Source organism: Manacus candei, unplaced genomic scaffold (genome assembly GCF_025592945.1).
Source record: "Manacus candei isolate 608988 ecotype Guabito, Panama unplaced genomic scaffold, ASM2559294v1 h1tg000021l, whole genome shotgun sequence".
Taxonomy (NCBI): domain Eukaryota; kingdom Metazoa; phylum Chordata; class Aves; order Passeriformes; family Pipridae; genus Manacus; species Manacus candei.
In genome coordinates this window covers 6,665,001-6,689,283 of record NW_026138069.1, presented here as the reverse complement: position 1 = coordinate 6,689,283, position 24,283 = coordinate 6,665,001, and the positions used below count along the sequence as shown (strand labels likewise).

At 36.9% G+C, this 24,283-nt stretch overlaps 1 protein-coding gene across 5 annotated transcripts in view; it reads right to left on the bottom strand.

Moving 5' to 3' along the window:
* The window catches only part of ICA1 (islet cell autoantigen 1), a 73,658-nt gene that overhangs the window by 31,933 nt on the left and 17,442 nt on the right, over positions 1-24,283 (bottom strand). For all 5 annotated transcript variants that reach the window (XM_051786046.1, XM_051786047.1, XM_051786045.1 and 2 more), the window contains 3 exons: positions 22,497-22,569; positions 20,653-20,776; positions 18,261-18,459 (listed from right to left, as the gene is read on the bottom strand). In XM_051786046.1, coding sequence (XP_051642006.1) covers positions 18,261-18,459; positions 20,653-20,776; positions 22,497-22,569 — 396 coding nt within the window. The remainder of the gene's footprint in view (positions 1-18,260; positions 18,460-20,652; positions 20,777-22,496; positions 22,570-24,283) is intronic.

Sequence of the window (24,283 nt, the reverse complement as noted above, 5' to 3'; positions counted from 1 at the left end):
ATAGGTCTGCTTTGAATAAGAAGTTATGTCTGAATGAGGACAGGAGAAACCTGCTCTACAGACTGCCACCTTCTTTTTTTTCTGTGCAAACCTAGCAGAGTGCAGAGTGGAGCTGCTACCTATGACTCAGATATCCAGTTGCTACAGCAGTACAAGAAATAACACTTTGAAATGGCTGTTGAAAATATGTCCTGTTTTGACGTAGCTTAAATGTACTGGCAAATTCATGTGGGAAGACAGTAGAGAGGTGAAAACTGAATTAAAGATGTATTAGGCCAGTTGCATTGCAAGAGATAAAGATTCTGGAAAGGAAAACGATACAATTTTCTGATATCCCAAAGTGGTATTATATACTAACTTCAACCAGGCAAATCTGTCACAAGATACAAGATAGCACAAAGTCGTTTCAGCCACCAAAGACAATTTTTGTAATGGCTGAAACATTAATGGTGAGGAACAAATGAAATATTCAATTGACACACAGAGATATCCAACATAACCCAATACTATACTACTCCATAACAGAATACAGACAAATGCAGCTTAATATGGATTAGTAAAACAGTGGCTGTATTTCACTGTATTTACTGAGACCAGAACAATCATGTTTCTCTGCCAGACAACTCAAAGTGAAACATCAACCGTCTACAGAAAGAATGATCATAAAGTCAGTACACATTGATAAAAAGATTTTTTCATTTAACAACATTTTTGTTTCTAGTCAGAACCATCAAATCTCCATGATTTAAGCATATATTTTCCTCTCCTTACCCCATGATGAAGGGGTGTAGAGAAAAGAACTAGTAAAAAGTCACATTAGAACCAAAAAGTCATTCCCCCAAACCCAGCAGCTTTCATACCAGCTTCATCACTCAAACCTGCTACAATTTATCTACTTTCACAATCCTACCATATCTGAATTCACATGATAGAAAATTACACTCAGTTTTCCTTCTCAAAAAAAAAAAGAGTTCAGTCAAAACCGAGATTTTTCATCTACCTCTGCAATCACAATAGGATATTAAATAATAGTTGTAATAGTTCTAATTCACACACAAGAACAATAGCTTCTGATGATAGCTCACATTTTCATTTGAATATATGACTATTTCCTTTGATTTCAATAGTATTGTTCATTATTATTTAACATTTGTATTACAGGAGTTCCTGAAGTTTCAATGAGACCTCAAAACCAAAAAGCACTGAATAGAGGGCTGCCTCTAGAGCTACAGAACACTTAAGCACAAGCCCAACTGTTTGAAGGAGAGGGGTCTTAAATTAAGATTGCACAGGGAAAACAAGCCCTTATTGGGTATCTACAGAGGTGAGTGACTCGACCCTGGGATAGTGGAGTCTAACCCACCAGAACATTATAACATTGTTCCATTTTAAAGATCCCTGTCTTGCAAACATAACTGTGAACAGCCTGCACCATTCTGCCAGTTGTGTGGTGCAGATCTCTTAAAGCCCCATTGTGCTGTACACACATCTGCACACACATGCAGTTTTACTATAGTTTTCTATTTCAACATCTACCAGCTAAAGAAACATCAGAGCTGCCACTGGGTGTCTGGATATAACACATTCAAGCAAACTTCAGCTGTGTTCTTGCTTTGAGTTTGATGGGTTTCGAAGTTTTCCTTTTATTATACTCATTTACAATTAAAATATATGCTTAGTGGCATGAAAATAAAATTGAACTCTTCTACACAAAATTCCAAGTCTTGTGAGGTGCAATTTTTTCAATTTTGCAGGGGTAAGGCCACAGGATTTTAAAGTACTCTCTCCCTTTTCTTTCTGTTCCCCTCAGGAAAGGCTAATACAAATGCTATAGACTGGAGAATATTTGCATATCAGGAAAGGATAACAGAACTAAATTTCACACAGACACTTTATACTGACATATGATAGCTCTGATATAAGGCACAGCTCTAAATTAGTATGCAGCATACAACTGATAGTGCAACGGAATTATTACTATTAATTTCATGGAGTTGGAAAAAGAATGAGTTTTGTGTTTTATTCCCATTTCTGCCTGTGATACTGTATTATGCTATAGAACAACTGGGGGGTTAATTATTTTTTCATCAGAAAAGTGATCATACTCAGATAGCTCTTACTTCTGCCTCTAACATGCCCCCTTTAAGTACTGGAAGGTGCTATAAGGCTTCCCTGGAGCCTTCTCTTCCCCAGACTGAACAACTCCAGCTCTCCCAGTCTGTCTTCATAGGAGAGGTGCTGCAATACTCTGATCATCTTTGTGGCCCTTCTCTGGACTCACTCCAACAGGCCTGCATCCTTGTTATGCTGGGGGCCTCAGAGGTGGACACAATACTCCAGGAATGGGCTCATCGGAGAGAAGTAGAGGGGCAGAATCACCTCTCTTGACCCACTGGTCACGCTGCTTTTGATGCAGCCCAGGACACAACTGGCTTTCTGGGAGCTCACATTGCAAGCTCATGTCCAGCCTCTCATCCACCACCATCCACACCCATGTCCTTCCCTTTGTGGTTGCTCTCAGTCCATTTCCTGCCCAGTTTGTATTTGTGCTTGGGGTTGCCCTGACCCAGGTGCAGGACCTTGCACTTGGTCTTGTTGAACTTCATGAGTATATTTGTTTTGTATTAAGTTTTCATGGTTTTAAAAACATATCAGATGTCATTAGCTGTAGCTGAACTACTACTTTCAGAAATACTGCAATTTTTGATACTCCAGGAAGCACCAAAAAAGATGCCATATTTTCTCAGATTTTGTGATTTTCAGCATGTCCTAACAGGACACAGTCCATTTCAGCAGTTCTTTTAGGACAGCCATTATGACTCCCATAGTAATCTTCAAAATTTTCATCACCATTTTGGTTCAGATTTTGCCAGAATTTGTCTCTGTGCACTCACTTACCCCCTTGGTCATTTATACCTGATCTGGCTTTGGGAAGCTCGCCAGGTTTCCTAGAAAAGCATTCCTAGACAGTTGCTATGTATTTTGCCAGAGAGTAAAAGGGCAGAATAAATCAGTAGATGAAAATCACAAAATACTACTCCTGCATTTACCCTAAGGCATGCCTTCCATAAAGGTATGCTCAGTGTGCCCAGCTCAGACCTTGACATCTACCTTGTTACCTTGTGATCTGTGTTAGTGAATGGAGATGTAGCCAACACAAACAACTGAGACTAGACTTCAGTTCATATTACCCTAAAAGAGCCCACTTCTCTCCACTGGACTATAAAGGGAACTCCTGTTGATCAGTTTAGGTGTAGACAGCTACACAACACATGCCTGAAGTCATGCTTGATAAATCCTAACCAAATTCCAGGAAAAAAAATCTCCTTTATTGCTAATAACAAACACGAGTACTTAAATATGTGCCTTATTTATTATTTGAATTCGTGCAGTATAAACTTCCAAGCCGTGATTCTTGATAAACTGCTGATGAGAAGACTGAAGAATCTCAGGAGCTTATGTGTGTGCCATAGTCAAGCCAACTTTTCATCTTCTTTGTTAAATGACAGAAACACCTCATCTTAAGTAGCTTCCTCTACTCCTCACATTACATCTTACTTTTTGATCCTCTCTCTCTATCTATCTAGTTTTTCAATCCAGAGATGTGGACTGTGATCTGTGCTCACTCAAACTGCACCAAGAGACACCACTGGCTGACAGCTAAGCTACATCTTTACAGATCTTCACAAAATCTGTTGCAGAAAGCTTTCAACTGTAGTTGCAGAGCTGCAATTAGCAATTTGCTGCCTGAGAGAAAAGAATTAAATATACAAAAGAGATTAAATTGCTATTAAATACACAAAAGAACTCTTTAATCTAGAACTTCAAACATACACTGTTTTGTTGTTTGTATCTCCAGACAATAAAGATGTGGTCATTGTGCTCAGGATACAAATATATCCCAGACAAAGTACAACTGCCATTCTCTTTTCTCTTCTTTGACCACAGAGTCTCGTGTTTTTATTTATTCCTGCATGGGTATCTTTGTCCTAATTTCTAGCTCTGTCATTATCTTCTCAGTACTTTGGGTCTGACGCCTGCTTTTTTCTTCCTGTTTGAAATCCATGTCTATGGTCCTGAGTCAAGGAGAATGCCATGTTAAAGAGCAATGTGCTAATGAGCATAGCTGCCTTTTTTTTCTTTAACAGAAATAGAAAAATCTAAGGTAAGAAAATATGTTGAATTAACTACTACTATTTTTAAATCTCAATAGAGGATTGTTTTCTAAAAGATACACAAATATTATATCTACCAAACGGCCAGGTCGTGGACATGTACCAGGACTTCTCTAGATTTTTTTTTTTTTTAGTAGCATATGAAATTTGCTTTGTGTCACATTTATGCCACATTTCCCTGTTCAGTTTTTCACTATTTGGCCTGTAAAAATTTTACTGCCTTGAGCCTGTTGGCTTGCATACCACATAACTCCAGCCTGGCAGTAATGAGCAAGCCATGGTCAGAACTGCTTACTTCATAACCACTGACAGTCAGCAGATGTGAGCAATTCTCCGAACCCTGTGAGGATATAAGGTTATGGCTGGCTTGAATATTCTTGCTTTTTTTCCCCCCTCCAAAAAACAAAGGTTGGCTGTACCATCTTCTGATATATTCAATGATGGCTATCACAGAAATCGAACAGCTCTCTCTCTCTCCTTTATGCAGATACATAGACATTTATCTTACTCCTTTCTCTCTTCTTTTTCTCTACTGCATCACTTTCTTCCTAACCTTGTGTTTATCACTGCTGTTTTGTAATGTATCTTTTCTAACTCTCTTGTGTCTCTTTAAGGATAAGGAAAAATGAGAACCTCCTCGCACGTTATGCATGTGATTCCATAAATATTATACAGGGACATGATTTTTTTTTTTCACTCTGTGTTTTGCTTCCACCTAAAGCCAAGTTGGATCTGCAAAAGCATTTCAGTTCAGGCTTAGCAATGGGGAAAAAAAGGCAGGCAAGAACAAAATGTCTGACCAAATATGTAAATTCTTTTCTGTAAAAACAATGATAGATTAGGGTTTCTCAGTCCAGAAGAAAGAGATAAGTAAGAAGGAATATTAAGGATAGCCATCATACGACATATACACAAGTTGTAAAAGACTAGACTTTGGCCAACACAGGAACCAGAGGTCATTATACCAAACCAGCCACTCGAACTCAACACAAGGGCAGTGGATCTTTACACAACATCTGTGTCTGCAGGGCAGCTCTCTAATCACACCCATGCATTGGGATGGCCAAATTTACATTGGTTCAAAAGGCAACTAGACAATTTTATAGGAACACAAACAAACCCTATGTCCTGTGATGTCTTGCACTACAAGAAAATGCCACTGTTTATTTACTCTGTGCAAAAGGTACCAGTGGTAGCTCTGATGGCTACCACTGGTCACCAATGAAGAAAGATGATGGACAGGCAGCACAGATACCTCAAATGAGCTTTTCCAGCCTAACAGTTGTGTAACTGCAGATTTTCCATTATAAAAATTCAAAATCACAACGAGTTATAAAATTTTATAACTGTTAGAGGTGCCAGGGTATATTCAAGCACTGCCTATATACATCTGCCCATCCCACTGCCTATGTCCAAACTATGTGATTTCTGCTTAAGTAAGAGAAATCACATACAAATGCTTCACATATTGTAACTGTAAGACAGTACCTAAGTTTTGCATTCACACAGATTCATTTGGAGAAGGGGTGGGGGAAATTTTCAGATGCTCCAACATTTCTACAATTGCAACTGCAGTGCAGAGGGGAGGTTACATCTCAGTACTTTACTTTCAAAAAATTTTGTACCCCTGTGTACCCTAGAAGCCTACATATACATTAAGATCTGAGCTCTGAATTTTGGAAATTGATTGCCAAAACCTATAGGACTTACCTGGACAGCCCTAGCTTATCTTCCAGCATCCATCATAATTCCCCTCTCCTCATTCAAGTCCCAGAGGGTGAAAATTTTACTCATGGTATTTAAGTGGGGACTGGAATACTAAACAGTGTTATTGTCTACATGAAACCTCTGGGAAAAAGTATATCTAGATAATTTTTTAGCTCTATGTTTTTAGAAGGCAGTTTGCTAAAAATAAATATTGTTGAAACAGCCTTACTACTGCGTTAGATATTTTATCAGAACAGGTCTATCAATAAAAGATAATATAAATTCATATGAAAAGAGTCTTCAACTAAGAATTGAAGAATTAAACAGTTGCTATTCAATCAACAAGATGTTCTAATTTTAGATGCCTCACGAGAATGTGTTTTTTTCCTTGACTGTTTTAACCTTTTTTGATGTGAATTTGACATATTTCCCTCCTACTATTACCACTATAGTAGTGCAAAGACATGGACCCAAACATCTCTTTGCAGTAGCAAAGTATCGTTACATTCAAATCAAATTTATCTGAGACATGAAAACTATTTGTGGCAAGTAATATAGCTCTCTGTACTAAATAACAACATTCTGAACAGCTGCCCTGCAGCAATAGAAATATACTTCCTTCTTCATTATTAAAAAATTATTTTGCCCCCTCACAGGAAAAATACCCAACAAACACAACAGGTTGTAAGGTACTGCCCAACAGCAACAGAAGACCTTTTTTTCTAAGGAATTAGCAGGAATTAAAGAGGTATTTATTCTTTCGCCTTCCTGATTTTTGCTGTTCTAGAATGGCTCAGTGAAGGGGGAGAGTGCCACCTCTGCAGAACCCTTTCCACTTATCCAGCAGCTGGACACAGCCCTGACCAAAGTCTCATTTCTCAGCACAATCCAGCAAGTTCATCCAGCCAAAAATCAGACAAAATTTTCAGTTTTAAGTCTCACAACAGCTTTCACAAACAGAACCTACAGTGCAGCCCCAGAACATGAATTCAATTGCTTAACATAAAAAAATTGCAACAAAACATAAAAAGGAATATTCACAGACAATACAATTTATCAGCTTTAAAAAAAAATTTCTATCAAATACAGCATACAACCAACTCTCAAATAAATGATGTGGATCACTTCCATAATTTCAACCACTATTTACTGTAAAATGAAGGAAAGTCTGTTAAATTTAATAAGCTGAAAGCAATAATAGTCTTCAATTTTTCAGAACCGCTCTCAAAGTCATTATCAAAATTATGATCACAGCACAACATAAAAAAATCACGCAACATTACTGAGTCACCCCATTTAAAAACATTCAAGAGCCTTTGAGCCCACAGCCCAAGAAATGAAGGAGGTATGTTATTTTTCTACACGTTAACTAAACTGTTTTAACAACAATTTTGAGTTAAACAGATGCTAAGCATGTTTACACAGAACTTATTTCACATTAAGAGTTGTTTACTTGAATTTAGGCCTGAGGAAATAAATTTTTAAGCTAAATAGATAGATGCTATTCTCAAAATGCAGTGAGTGTTTACAAAGAGTTCTGCCCTGGTTCAGCTTCATCTAGGCACCACCTTTCAGAAAAGCAGCATCTCTGCATTAGCCATACATCTTCCCCAGATAAACAGCTACATATAGTCTTGGTTTTTCTTTTCCAAAAATCTTCCCCCACTCTTCAAATACATAGCCCCATACTCCTTACATGTTGCTAAACAACTTCTTATCTCCTGCCTGTGCAGAAAGAAATCATCTCCATATAAATGTGTCCACACTTTAGGCAGTGTGGGACCTGGCCTCAGTAGCTTTGATCCAAAAAGCTGTAGTTCTTATTCCAGAGAGAGGTTCGGGGGGAAATAAAGGGGTACGGTCAGCAGCAACATCCCAGCTGACATTACTGCTGTCTGCAGGAGGCCTCTCCTCTGATTTTACCCAGCATAAAGACAAAGTACTTATGGTCAATCTGTTTAACTTCGAACTGTATCAAAGGAGGGAGTTTTAATGCAGTGTGATATGTTACAGCTGAGAGCTGGAGCGCACACAGCCTCCCTTCCCAACTCATTCACATTGGATTGTTACAGGAATAAACTGTATATGAAAGCAGCACTACCTCTCAGAGCTTACACCTTCTGGCTACTCTCCAATTTTCAGTGAGCAGAGAACTTAATATGCTCCTCAAGACATTGTATTAATTTTTACAGCTTGGGTCAATATGCAAATTGTTTTAAAAAGGGAATAAACATGAAATGACAATTTAAATGAAGGGAAGGCAGCAAATATGTAGCTTCTAGCCTTGCTAGAGAATCTGTTTCTTTTCTCCTTTAAGAAGCCTAGGTACATGCCTCAACTTTCTGTTGGTAACAGGTTCCAGTATTAGTCAAACCTAAAATGTGTGCATTACTAGGTTGAAAGGAAAAAAAATACAAAAAACATGTTGACACTAATAGAGACCTTGAAGCAAGGACATACAAAGAAAATATTCATGTGACCAGGAGACTCTTAAATTAAATTCAAAATGACATTCATCTAAATAGCATTACTTCAGAGTTTGGGGATAGACTTCTACATTTCAAGCCTCAAATGCAGTTCCAGTAGGGAGCACACATCTGTCAGTCTGCAGACATAAGTCATTACCACCACAGCGTGCTTGGATATACCACTGCAAACTACAAATGCATGCACATTTTCATGCATGGATATATATCCTCTTTAGGGAAGAGTTTGGTTCTGGTAACTCAAAACGTCTCCTGTCCTGAAATGTCTGTGAAGGAGTTGATAAAATCCAACAGTTCTTTGCACAGATACAAATAAGTTTATGTAGTTTGAAAACGAAGAGTTACATTTTATTAGTATCATGAAAGTCTCTGAGTTGCCAAAAATCATTGCAAAGATTTGTAGCAAGAAGCAGGCCAACCAAAATAAATGGTAAAAGCAAAGAAATAAGCTTTTAGAGCTGAAAGATCTTATACAGCTCTAAACCAGGCATAAGCTGGACTTAGTGTTAAAAGTGCTGAGAATTGTTGAGTTTATTATAACTCAATTGTGTTAATCACATTAGACATTCTGAGAGCAAAGGATGGTTGGCCACATGGTGCACGGGGGAGAATGCTGGCAAGTGGAGAGCAATTAGACAGCCAGTTCCTGCAGAAAACTGAAACAGGTAATTTTACTACCTTTGAACACAGAAAGACCAGGGAGGTGATGTAAAGAAAATTGTAATATAGCATAAAACTAATATGTCTACTATGCCCAGGATTGTATTCATCTAGTAACTACACAGTTCAGTTTATCTGATTTACTGCAGATTATTTGGAGGTCTTCTTGACTCCTTTAGGTGCAATGTCCTCATAGTTAAAAAATGTAATTTATATTTTTAATTCCTTTGCATCCAAATTAAATTCTTCTAGGCCTGAGCAAGATTATTACTTGAATCTGGGTTCTTTCTGAGAAGGCTGATGTGAGGAATGAATAAACTGAAATTAGGCAAAGGGGCGCGAAAAGCTCAAGTTCAGTAACAATATCCCCATTGAAAGCACCGTAAAACAGTAAGCTGGCCTGCACCACACTTCTGGTCATTACGAAGAGCAGCAGGATGGGCAGATGCACAAACTGCCAGGGAATGCCACTGACACAAATCATAGCTGCAAATTATAGCTGGACGAGACAAACAACGCTCCAGGAAAGATACCTTTAAAAAAATCACCGTGATGACCAAATTCCTTGAATATTCAGTTCCCAGATGCTCTCATTGTCCTTAGTGCAAAGTTACTCTGTTTACAGTGTTAATGCAGGAGTAGAATTCCTGTAAGTTGAGGTTTTGTGTTTCACTTTCTATTTAACCTTTTGGCAAAGAATACGAAATGACACCCATTAATGATTAAGATTCATTTGTAAGCCTGCTGTACATAATTCTCTGCATTGTTATTGCTGTTCCTGGTTGGCATTTAATACATCAATAAGCATGCCTTATTTCCCTCAAAACAATTGAATTATATTTTGTCAAGATACAAACTCTGAAAGAGTACAAACTCACAAAAAAACCCCAAGTCTTTCTGTAGTGGTTTTCAGACATCACACTGTGCTACTACAGAAGAAACAACATTCGAAATCTAAGCGGGGTTCATGCAGAGCCCTGAATCAGAGATGGTGGTATATTAGCCATTTTTTTTGGTTAGAACAGTACCTTTTGTTTGTTCACTTTTTTTAATCCTGTCTAATTTGGTTTCATTATGTAAAGGAGGAAAATCAAACATAGCATCTTCTTAATCATTCAGAGCCTATGCAGCATATAACTGAAGAGCAAAGGCCTTATGAGTAAAAGCAGATGGGCTACATAATGCATATGCCCAAGCATTTTAGGAAAGTATAAGAAGAATTCCTGGGCAGTGGGGACCACAGAAAAACTTGGTTCTCTTGTGTAAACAATGTTTTCCCCAACAGCTGTATTCCCCTTCCTGTTTATCCTTCTCTCCTGCAGAATTCTCTCAGTTCAGTCACATCTGTATTTCATTTATTTTTTAAAAATATTTCTTTAGCTATCCTCCTAGCCTTTTCAGATTATTAAGGCTGAGGGAATTTTCCAAGTCTCATTTCTCTTTTCACGATCTAGTCTGTTCACATTTTTACACTTCATTTAGGTTCTGAATTCACATAATAATCCACATGGTTGAGGAGCTTTGCCCACACAGACCGGCCTGCAGGGTTAGAGTTTTCATGTGAGCAACAGAAATTCTCTAGGCAATTATCTTTTCTTTCCCATTTTAAGATCAAAATACAACAGAATAAGTGAAAATAGTGTTCAGTTGTTCCTTTCTTTTTTAAAAAAATCCAATATTAAATTTAATATTTACACATTTCTATAATTATTAGACAAGAGAAAAATACTTGGAGCTTAATTTTTATCACACCATGTTTGAGAGAATCTTTTTAATACTGGGACTAATAAAAATTGTTACATGAAAGTTAGACTATTGATTTAAATCACTGATATTTTTTTAATATATTTGTTGTACTCTGTTGAAACATTTTAATTTCTGCTACTTAAGTGAACAGAATTTTTTTGGATGTGTCTGCCTGACTTTTCTTGAAATAAATACCAGTCTGAAAATGCACAATTAAACCAAGTCTACTCTTTTTTAATTTCAGCTAGGTTACATGAAACAAGGTTGTTAAAAAACTATATTGTATCTGTAGTCTAGCACTTAATTTTATTTTACTTTACAGCCATTTTGCTGAGTCTCACCTCAAACTCTTCTTTCTTAAAAATAACTGAGCAGATGATGAACCATATCTCAAGGGCAAGCATTAATCTCTGGAAGCAACTATATTCTACAAGCAGTACCTCTAAAGATGATGTAATCTGTTCCAAGAAGCCTGTTTCTATTTTTAAGTGGCATACTCTTATTATGCTTTTAAAAGGGCATCTCCATCACACGTTGTTACTTTGCTTTCAACCCACTAACAATCATCAGTGATATTTAATATATGTGAAATAGATTCAGAAAATAATTGATTTTATATTATTGTCTACTCTGAGTCTTACAAATGGTACTTGAAATGGTAATTTAAAGTTATAAGACTATAAAATGCTTTCACTGTGAAGACTATTTCTGCTTAAGGTCACGTTTTCAAAAAAAGTACATCTTTCACAACTGCCTTAAAATGCTTGAGCATTTTGTATGTGAAGTATCTTGGAATGTTTTGGGTTCTCCACTTAATGTTACTGAATGTGACATTGAAGAACACAGAAAAATCATTACAGCATAAACCACACAGAGAAACACACTCAGCACTGGAACTCCATCGGCTTTTACAAGGAAGGGCAATAACGACAAAGCAAGAACTACAATTTTGATTGAACTTTTTTTTGTGTGTTTTGTTTTTCACTACCATAATTTCTAGGTAAATCATTAAATTTAGCATTTCCAACACAATATACTTTTATATTTAAAAAAGCCAACCTCAAAAACCATGTTTTAGCTGCTAATCCCTAACAGAAAGAAACCAAGCATACTCTTGGGTGGCACAGGCACGTCACAAGAAGTGATATGTGTAGGTGTTGCTTATCATCATATCCTAAGAGCATGCTGTTATCTCTTCATCTCTGCCATCACATTGCTACACTAAGATGAGGATCTCAGGGTGCAGTTTGACACAATCTTACTAATTTTAGAGCATGCAGCTATCTTGCAGTGAGTATTACTGGATCTCCTGGGACCTCAGCTATTCATCTAACAAGGAGCAGCAGCAATCCAAATCAGCAAAGAGATTCGGTGGGGGCTTTTTTTTCAAGGAAGATTTTGAACCAAGAGTGATAAAAATCATATCTATTAAAGTGATAGACTTTACCATCTCACATTCCTAAGAGATATTATGAAAGCCATCATTATTTTTCACATTACAGTGCCACACATTGCATATCCAATGAGTGGTCCACTAAGACTACTCGGATCTTTCTGATACCTCTGGAGCACAAACACCATCATGTCCCCTCTCACATGTAGAGGCCTACATTATTGTCACCTCAAGGTAAACGTTTTTTAGATGAAGTTGGAATTTAATGTGGAATTATCACCTAAAAAGAAACAGAGACAACTGCTGTCTACAACTTCTTTTTAAAATAATTTTTTTTAGTTTTTAAAACCCAGAGTTGGTCAACAGTGACTACCCTAGCTGGCTTTAAATATCTATCAGTTACACTGCAATTTGTAACTATGGCAACTGAGAGTCTATTGATTACACCACTATGACTGCAGTGGCCAAAGACACTGGTGTACTTTGCTGCTTGGAAACCAGAAGACTTTCCAGCTCAACATCCTCTGCAGATGTAATCAGCATTAGCACATTTTCTTTTGGATGGCTTTTAATAATTGAACTAGGACATCACCAATATCCACAAAACTTCTAAGAGAGTCACCCTCAACTGAATAATATTTATTAGCTGTAGAAAAACACTCGGAAAACATATTACAGACGTACAATTTTGTCCTGGCAGGAAGAGAGTTTAGTTAAACTTCAAGTTATTTTCCATCTTTAAATTCTATGATCCTTTGAAACTTTGTTTAGTGTTCCTCAGCCAATATTCTCAACTCTCAGCTCCCAAGAGCTCTTATTTTTCTAGGAAAGTTAAATTCATTTTCCCAGTAATCAATCATAAGGAACTGCAACATCCAGATTTGCGATTTTTTCCCCATTAATAATTTGATTAAAAATGCAAAACAAAAAAAACCTCCAACCTGTAATGTAACTCATAAACCTGTGTTTTTACTTGCTCTTCAGTTTGCTGGCCTCTAAATGCCTATAGGTTTCCTTTTCTTTTTTTTTTTACCAGAAACTAAAATTCAGTTTCCAAGAATGGCAACTGCCAAGTCTGTTCTTGTTTCAAAGATCAGCATCATATTTGGTTTTTCTCCTTTCCTAGGCTTTTCGCATTTTCCCACCTTTCCAAGAGTTTTCAAAAGTAACAGAGAATTAAGAAAAAAAATTAAAATAATACTCCAGTAAATTTCCACAGTGCCTTCAGGTTTGCAGGGCTGTTTGCAGTTGATGTTAATGGATATGTTTATAGCAGATGATGCTGTAACATGGGACAGTGCCTTCATCATCACACAAGCCAAACCTCATGCCAGGCAGTGCTAATAGTCAAGGGGGCAGCAGGGGGACAGGGATGTAGGTGTTGAGCCTCACTGAAAGGCTGCAGCAGATGTATCTTATCCAGACTTGCTGAGATCTTCACAATGAATACATATACTTCAGTGTTTCTTTTCTGACCTTTAAATCAATGGATTTATTTAGATCTTCATTATCTCCCAGCTGTCCACACAGGCTTTAACTTTTATTTCTTTGAAGATATTTAAAGAGAATTTGCATAGATCAGCTACTCCCTTCATTGGTACATTTATAACAACAATAGTTTAAGTTATTGTTATGTCATAATGAGTTCTTCTTCTTGAACTTTCCTTTTTCTCACTGCCTTTCCTTTTCTCTTGCCAGATTTATCTTTAAAATGCCATTTAAGTGCATTCATTTTGTTTCAGGTATATAGAGGGCTACAACTAGGAAGAAGTGGAGATAAACTGTATCCAAACAACTCAGCTGCAAGCTTGAAAGTTTCTAAACGGTTGCATCCAAAGTAACAGCTTGACATTAAGGGCTCTGTAATAATTTAGGATCTTTGGGGAGATATCTTGACAAATCTCTTCCATAGTGTGATCTATCCCACTTAGTTAATACCTCTGAAATAGTTCAGGGTTCAGCAAAGAGGCCCAGCACAAACCATGCTACTTGTTTCCATCACAGATCCCATGCAACTATATTGATCAACACTCAACCCTTTTTGTAGACAACACCCCATCTGATGCATACTGCTTTAAAAACTCAAATATTAATTCCTGTAGTATCCAAGTACCATAGACAGATACAAGACTTGCACAGTATGCCAGCAGATCAATCCAAAAGCACTTAGAAAGCTCTGCTGCAACCAGCCCATGCATCACTCTTTACCCTTATGCAGCTTCAACCCATTCTTTGTCCCATCTGAGATTCGTTTGGTTCATACAGAAGCACAGCTCCTAGGAAGACAGATTTGGCAAAAGCAGAGGTCTACACAACAGGGAGAAACAGAGCCCAAACCTCCAGGTACCCAGTTCTCAGTACACCGCTGCAGTGCAGCTTGTCCCAGGGATCCCAGCTTGTCCCAGGGATCCCAGCATAGCCACTGGGTATTTACAAACACACTCCAGCTTTGGTTCAAGCCTCAGAACAAAGGGAAAGCAGAGGAGTAGAAGAATGGAAGTGAAAAAGAAATACAGAAAGGATTAATTTGCTTTATCAATGTAGCACGATAAATAACCGATCATGTCACAGATGCAACTTTTCTTACAGTAAGCCTAAAGGTCAGCATGACAATTTTTTTCAGCTCTCCCTTTTTACTTGTTATGGGTGGCACCAAAATGCATAGGTTTGATGAGAAAGTTTATATTGAATTGTATAAGCATCTGAGATAGCCTAGCTATGTAAAATTGAACAGCAGTCCCTTCTGTGTTCCTGCAGGCTGCAGATGGAAGGCTGTTGCCTGGTATCATAGCCTATCACTACACATTGTTACATTCCTTCTCAGAAAATGCCTGGAAAAGCTTAACTTTTTTGGAGCTGGAAGGAGGACATCAGCACTTGGGCAATTTGGTCTATATTTTAACATGACAGCACAGCTCATGTTATAGTGTACAGTCTCCAGACAGATAAAACATCCCAGATTTAAGAACCTTAAAAACCTGATCAGTGTGGAGAATTTGGTAAAGGGGTATTAGCTCATTCAGATTCTCCTAAATATCACAGCATTGCCACTGCGCTGTTTAGAATCCCTCAAGGAACACTTCAAACTCCAGACTTGGGATGGAAGACCTCTATATCCAGAACAGCACTGGATTGTTCATAAAAAATGTTAATGGAAAAAAAAAGAATGAAGTTAAATAGCATTTATAGAATTCTGCAGTGAAAGGTAAAACTTCATCTATTTCCTTATTTTGACTCAAGTAGCTACAATCACAGAGATATCTTCAAACAACAATGTAAAAAGGCTGCTCTACAGTGTTCTGAGACACTTTGAAAGTCTGAGTCTTGCATACTTAGGTTGACGCCTTAAGAATAGCATTAGAAAATTCTTTCATGTACCTCATTGTTTTGAAAGAGAGCTGCAAAATGCCAGCGTTTTAACTCAGATTTTATCAGCTCTGAAAATACTGACTCAACTATTGATCTTTTAGCCTGAGCTATTCTGAGGGAAGGTATGAAAACCCCATCTGGATTGATTTAGCTTTGGTCTCCAAAAACAAGTACCATATCTGTATACATAATGATACATTTAGGATTATATTATAAAAGGCTTCATACTTGAAAAACAGGCTTTTAACCAAGTGATATAAATACTGTTGTTGCACTAGGTGCATTAAAGATCATTAAACCAGCATCGTTTACTTGAAATAAAAAAATTTACTTAAGTAATACTTAGAATTTTTACAATTAGAAGTCTGAAGAAAACTTTTTTCAAGTGCTCTGACAGGATCAGCTTCAATAACTATTTGGTGGTGTATCACTCAATATGCAGCTCCAGATCGAAACACTTCTCTCTGGCAATGGTATGTTTTAGAACCAAAAGCGTTATACCAACAGTTATAACATCTTTCTCAACGCAAAACTAGCATGACTTCTTAAATTGCTGCTACAGATTCAAAAAAAGCCCTAAAACCTCAGCATTACACTGCCACACTATGGTACAATTAAGATCTGCAAGCAAAAATAGAAAAAAAAGACAATAAAAACTCTGCTTTAATTATTTAGGACTACCTTACCCACCATTAGTTTTCGTAAAGCACTAAAAAACATACTTGCATCTTGCTCAGCAACAGCTACCTAGGAACACTATGCTTGAGGATTTTATTTCAGTAATTTTTTTCCCCAAAATTAACAAAGAAAATGTTTACTTTCTGCAAGTATTAAAATCTTCAAAGACTAATTTGATATGCCTGTTGCACAGATGGCATATGTAGGGAAGTGAATACCAGGGGCATTTCTTTACTTTGTTGGCTACAAAATGTGGAGCTTTTTGTTCTCCGCCAATTCAGTTGACAGACAGTTGGAGAAAAGAACTGTTCAAAAGACTTTCAAGTTTGGGGTATTTTAACTGTTTGAGGTAACAGTACAGAATTTTAGAATCTACATTCATTTCTTCATGTCAGAATTGTAATGGATTTCAGACCGAGAAATATTTCAAAATACTTAGTATTTCCAATTACTACTAAGTTTTGTGAGAACTCTTTAAAAAAAAAAATCCTCTTTTTGCTGACCTTGAAGTACAGCAACCCAAGATCACTGAAATTTCACATGAAAGTTTTTAACTATAGCAGCTCACTGCACAAAACCTACATTATTTTAATTACTTTGTCATCTATATAATTTATGCCTTCCATAGCACTTGTTTTGAAAGAAAGTTATAAATCAGTTTTCTATGACCATTATCAGTACTGCTTTATTCATTCTAACATTCCATTTTTAAGTGTTTTCCTAATAAATCAAACAGTATACATAAGCAATCGGCTGAGGCCAAGACCATACCAATTATTTTACCTGCAAGAACTTGCCATTACAAACATTTCCCACAAGGCATAATAAAGTACATGTCTGGTGCCACAAGACGTACAGGAATATCCTGTACTGAAGCATTAAATAAAGATTAGATGACTAACTAGGGTATCATTTGCTCCATCCCTTCTTTAATTGCTATTGTCACCACTTCAGTTTACAAAAAATGGCACAGCCTAGATGCATGCCAGTCCTTTCCCGTTAGGATGGTTTATTCAAAGTCCTGCATTAAGTATCTTTTATCTCGAAACACTTTCAGTTACAGATTGCTTAAGCTATTGATGAACAGTGCTTTCTCTTTTATACATTACCCATCTCTAAGCCATATGCACATGCATATACATATACACACTTTAATACAATTTCTGTTATTAGACCTTTACTTTCAATTATCAACAATTTCTGTATATTTTTTTACTGCTTTTACTCAAAGAACAAGCCAGTAAGTTACACCTAAGATCCCAACTCCTCCTGATAGCCAGCATACATAAACAGCAAACTGTGAACATTATAGACTTGTAACAAACTTGGCTCTAAAACCTCACTAGCAAATGTGAAGTTCTCATGAACATTCCTGAACTAACAGGATCAGCTCAAATTAATTCTATACTCAAACCTGGCAGCAAAACTGCGTACCACCACCTAGGACTTGGGATTTTGGTAGTCTTTTGGGAGGGGAGGAATTTAGCAAACTTGAGTGACACTGAACAAAGACGATTTATGGAGAGTGCATTCCTAGCAGTTTTAGTGTTTAGCAGTTGCCCAAGAGTCACGCCGAACTGCATAAGGAACTTAAAAATAAGTTCCAGATCTACAGCTCCTCCCCCCAAAAAAAAAAAACCAGCCAATTCTGAAAGTGTTAGTCTTTAACTGCACCCCAAAATTTAGCAGCAGCAGATAGTACAGCATCTCTGCTTTTCTGTACTCTCAGTTGCAAAAATCAATTTTCCCTTTCCCCTCTGACTGCAGACGTACCTTCTTCTATTAGTCATTCAGGCATCACAGCTAAGTATTTAAAATTGGATAATCTTCTTCAAAAATATATATTATTTAAATTATAAAGATGTATGCTGAAGTTGAAAACAGTACTGAAAAACGCCTTTCCTTAGAGCCCACACAGAAAAGATTAGTTAAGATAAATGGCATCCTTAATGCTTCTGAATTATGTCCTCCTCAGAAGAACCAAAATCATGCTTTATCATCATTTATCAGGCAGCCCCTTCTACGAAACTACGGGAAACTACATACCTTCCTGAACTTTTCCATCTGCTTGTAAAGATCCGGATCCAGCTCTTGAGACACATCTTTCATCCAGAGCAGAGCTCCTCTGTATTCAGTCCGGTACTGTTCCATCCGGTTTACTGTCAGCCAGGTGTCTGAGATGGCCCTGTATCTGAAAGTCTCCACTTCTTGATATAATCTACTCAAAGGAGTACGGAGTGCTAATCTGGGGGAAGGCATGAAGGAAAGAAAGGAAGGAGGGGAATATGTTAAACAAGTTGATAAACAAAGGAGTAATACAACTACTGACAGCCAAAATAGTTAAGTCTTAGTATATGATCAGATAGTTCTGTAACTTGGCTGGGGGTGCACATGAACGGGGTAATTTTGCATGAAGATGGTGCTTGCAACCTTCCTGTTCAAGAAGTGAGGTTTTATTTACATGTGTGAGTGAAAAAGGACCCTATTCTAATGCATCTACGTATTTTAGTTTGCCAAGCCGCTTATGGGTATGTTATTACGATTCCCCTCCGTAAGTTTCATTTAACAACTCTAAAAATGTTCCTGAAGTAATTTATTACTGGATAAATACCATAGTTATATCAGGATTGACATGTTAAACCCCACAAAAAGCACTTCAATTAGCCATTTAATCTTCAGATGTAAATGTAAATAAAAAGGTCATCTGTCAAGTAGGTAATTATTGATTTTTTTTTTTTAAGGAATCTGAACAATTCCTTTGAAGGATATTTACCTTCTGGAAGGATTTGGACATTTTCCTAAATGTTTCTTCTGGCAACCACACTTTGGAAAGGCAGTAGGGGACACTGTTGTCTTCCCTATGCCATCACTTCAACTCCTAATGGTATCTCAGAACTAGGTAGGATTACTCCAACTTTTGCTTTGCTTCCTCCTGCTGCTTCTGCTTTCCTATTTCTTGCAAGCAGTGACCTCACTGGAATGGGTTCCATCCATTCCACAAGAGCACAGACTTAGTTTAATGTACTAGGAAGACCTTCGGCCTAAGAGAATTTCTAATTTCACCTCCAGTAATCAAGAAATTATGTCTTCTCAATCTCCATGTACTGAGCTAGCTATTGGCATGCAACATAAATAAAAGTAGTCCCAACTTCAACATGAGTTTGACAATAGCTCAAGAGAAGAAAGACAAACAGTTGTTTTTATTTTTATGTGAATTTCTTTTAAAAGATGCCCTTAAAAATGCATTGAGCAGGACATATCATAAAATGTGAACATTTAAGTGTGGCTTTTTTGATTTTCCCTGTATTTTTTCTCATTCTACAAATACTTACCTAGATATCCAAAGGAAAATTCAGTTTATGTAGATATGCCATACACTGAGATTTCTACAAACAGTTAAGCTTTATAAAGAAGCAAATCATCAGCGCTTTTGCTCAAGGGTGCCTTACATGTGCTTTAAAGATCCCCCTCATGGCTGTTACTGGAGGTGCTAATGACCAAATTCTAGCCCAAGGTAAACATATTAAATTCTCAGTGCTCTGTATGGAATATTTTATTTTGAGCCAAACAGCTGCACTGTTAAGCTAAAACTGAAAAGTATCACAATAGTTAAAAGTCCCCCCAAATCCTGTAAAACATAATGGAATAAAATTCTCTCTCACAAGTGCTGGTAAATTTCAAACTTCCATGGTCCCAATACTGTTAAAAGAAAGCATCATAATACTCATAATGCCATCAGGTACTGTTACTTTTAAACTCCTTGAGCAAACACTGGGTCAGTGAGTCATCAAGGGCTCTGGGTAACAGCATATGCTTGTGCACATGTGTGTCCCTCTGGATTCCTTACCTTTTACTGACTTGCTTCTACCTAATCTACATGACCTCAGAAGGGATCTTCTAGGATCTTCTCCTGGGGGTGGGGGCTTCATAGTGTAAGGTTAAAGCAGAAAATAACATTCAGACTCCTCCTTTCTCCTCTGTCTACTTGAGATATGAGACTCCATGGAACAGAAAAAAAGTATTTCCTTATTCATTTTCCTCCGTCCCAGGACCCAGACACCTCTACAGTGAGCCGGCTGTAGCATTTATCTGCAGAGTGAGAACTGCCACCAAGCAGAGGAGGGACCTGACATCAGCTCCCTTACAACCTCACTGCTAGAGAGGCCACAAAGATGCACCAGTACAGCTTTAGAACTGCTGAGCTGAACAGGTACTACAGATATAGACACAGCAGGTCCATAAGACAAAAAGCAAGATCAGGCAAAATTTGAAAAATAAGCCAGTAATACTGACAATACTACAGCAGGTTTGGTCAATAACTTTCCTAGCAATTGATTCCTCACACATTTCCAATGGCTAAATGAATTATGCCAACAATGACTCAACTACAATTATCACATGTACTTTGTAAATCAGACAGTAATGTCGGCCCATATACCTTTGCTGAGAAGAAAAGCAGAGGGCCTTTCCTGTAGCTTGCATCATTTTTCCTGCTCTTGTTTTATCCTGAGAACCCTGTGATCGAAGAAATTTCCCCAATTCGTTTTCTTCCTGAGACAGAACTAACAAAAAATAAATGAGTGGTCAAATATGTTATTTAATTGGTTTCTAACAGCTTTAAAACTGCCTTAACATCAAATAGTTTAAGACAGTCTAAGTCCAAGTAGCAAAGCAAAAGTAAATAATTTCACAGAATTCCTGCATTTCATAAACATAAGATCTGATTTACTTGAGACATTTACAGACACACTTAACAAGAGTCACAAAATTCCATCAATGCCAAAAGACAACAGGAGATACATGTTATTTCTTGGAAAAAAAAAAGTAGGTTGGTTAGATTACAAAAAGGGCCCAGTCTTGATTGTAGTATCTTTTAGTGTTGGATTTTTGGGGTTCTGTCTGCTTTAGTTGGTTGGTTTTTAAATTCTTTTTCACCACTTGGACTGCCTCAGCTGATCTCTGGTAGCATACTTTCAGAGAAGCTAATTTGCCTGCTTTTCTCTTGCTCACCAGTTTTCATGCTTAATTACATAAAAAGTTTTCATATGAAAAATCTAGCACTTCACTTTAAAGAACACTTATTTTCAAATTACTTTGCAAGATTACTTGACAATTTTAGCATTCTACACAATTCAAACACTACATTTCAACTATCTGAAATATGTCTACCTCAAAGTAACTGATTGTTTTTTAAACAAGAAGAGGAAGAAAAGTGGTTTTACACTGAATTGTTGACTACTTCCAAACTGGGACCACGGATCTTCATGATCCTTACAAAAACATTTCATGATGGCCTTGTCTGTCTTCTAAAGTGGCTGTCTCCTAGAGTACCAATTTCTTCCCACTATCAAGATGGAGAATGGCCTAATACAATAAAAGAAGATCTCTTGAAGTCCTCCCGTCATTTTTACCAAAATGACAGTCAACTCCAATGCAGACTATGGTAGAACTCTGGTAGAACATTCTGCATGAACGTCTCTGCATCAGAGATTTCACCTGCTCCTATGGAACACTTCTTGAACTCAATACCCTACTAATCTCTATTTCAATTTTACCTCCAGATTCTGAAACATCATCCCTGACTCTCTTTGGATAGGCAAAAGAAAAATGAAAGGCTTGAGAAAATATGGATAACATTCACGAAAAGAAGGTAAATTGAAAGATGACTCCAAAGCTGGATTCTCTTCTCCAGGTCAAAAATCACAGCTGCAGAGAATCAAACAATTTTGATTGCAGAGAACCTTTAGCAGACATTTAATACAACTTGCTGTTTGAAACTTCCCAGATTAGGTCCCTGTCTCTTACTAATTACTGTCACTAACTACCGTACACTTGTTATAGCCAAGTCAGCATTATCAAATTCATCGCAATAGCATGGATTACTTAATTATAAAACTAGTAATAAGCCAAATATTCTTCATCATCAATCCTGATGGAAAGAAAAACTAAAACAGTTTAGAAAGGAGTTAGGATTTCTAGACAAGAGACTTCTGAATGTAAACAAGCCAAGCAAGCAGTGAGAAAAAGAACTTCAAGGAAGCTTTCTCCAGTAATTATTGCTACCTATCACTGCATTATATCAATATATAAAACTTAAGATCTAGGAAATCTTCAAGCAAATAAGAAAATCTGCTTTTAGCTGTTTGCAAGGAATGTTGTTTTTACTTTAAAATAGGATGAAACTAGTAGTTCCCCATTTTAATTTTCCCTTTTTCACTTGTTTAATGGTTCCACAATGCAGACCTTCTTACCATTTTAATTACTGTGTTTGATCATACTTACAACAAATCCTTTTTTGATACAGTTCTATTGCTTTCAGCAACTCCATACATGTTCTCTGAATAGAATGGAACAGCTGATATTGAAAGAAAATACACAAAAAATTTGTTAAGTGCATGTAAGAAATACTGATGAATAAAATACACGGAAGAACCTAATTTTTTGTAGAAATTATTAGGGATCATTATTTCCTTCTTGAACAATGAGAAATCTTTCTAGCCTGAAAGTATTTTCTTTACCAGTTGTGCTTTTCTTTCAATTAAGTTATCCACTGAAACTACAGACCAATCATAACTTACAAAAGAACAGCTGGTAGTTAACCAGACTACTTGCGTTGGGCTTTTTTTTTTTTTTAGGTGATATCTTTGGATATATACAGAGATATACAAATCTATTTCTAAAAAACTTCCAGTAGAGCAAAGAGTTATCAAAATGTCTATCATGTTTATCACAGGTGGCAACATGCACACTGAATTTTTCATACTGCGAAGTCTAGTGGAACCAACTTGCATAGGTATCTCAACATAGAAAGCTGTTGATTTAAACTAAACGTTTTATTGGTATAACCAAATTTATAAAGCAGCAGTTTCCAAAGGAAGTAGAGGTAAAAAATGTCAGTCTTGACTAAATTTGGAGATTGTTTCTAGGAAATAGAAGAATTACTACTCTTTCTATCTCTCCATCTAAAACCTCCAACCTGCAACTTATACCTAAACTCCACCATATCAAGCATTACACAACTAAGTAAAATGGATTACTAGCCCAGTAGCTGCCTTCCTTCACAGCTGCTTGACTTCCTATACATTTACACAGGTCTTGTCTTTTAAACTGGGAGTGTGACTTGTAGGTGAGAAAGTGTCTAAGTGAAAACATGCTTATAGTTTTTTGAAACACAAGTTTCCCTATTTCCAATCCCACCTGAGCTAACACAGCATCCTTTTTAATGAATCCACAATACAGCAGACATGGTAGAAACTCAGGTATGTATTTAAAAAATATTGTTCCATCCTTCCAGCTTGTTTTGCATCAGTACTATTGATTTATAACCCATCATGAAGACCCCATAGCTAGAATCACCATGTTATAAGCTCCCACTAGTGTTTGTTGTAAAACAGTTGTATTTCAGCTAAAACCTGAATAAACTGTGAAGTCAATTTGTTTTTATTTTTAAGAAACAGCAAGAAAACCAGTAAGGCAAAACATTTATCCTTACCTAACAGAACAATACCAACAAAACTTACATGGACACAAACTGGATTGCTACATTTCTGTAGTCCACCCTCTATTTTTTACTTTGTCTAAAATTCATTTGAGCTCTTCAGTTTGTAGAACCTTAAGCTATTTTTTTTCTTAGTGGGGTTGAGGATACCGACAGCAGGACTGTATTTGTCACATAGCAGGATTTTTTCTCTAATTTGTATCTTACAGACTTTCAGAAGGTTCTTTGGTCATGTCAGAACCCACTAATATGCTCAAAAACTCCAGAGTGCAGAGCGTACTATTCACCTTGCTCCTTCTTGGTATATTGCAAGCTTTTGTGATATATGTGGTATTTTGTATTTGTATAGAGATTGTCATTTGTATACACTATAGAATAGTATTAAAAAAAATAAACTACCTTAAACTGACATAGACAAATGATAACGATGATCTCTTGCTCCTCTCTGCTAACAAAAGGAAAAGATCTGTCCCCAACACATGAAAGTAAATCCAGAAGATGTTAGGTTCCAAATAAAGTTTGAAGGACATGAGGTTTTGTATTACAAAATGGCATTATATTGACTGAATTT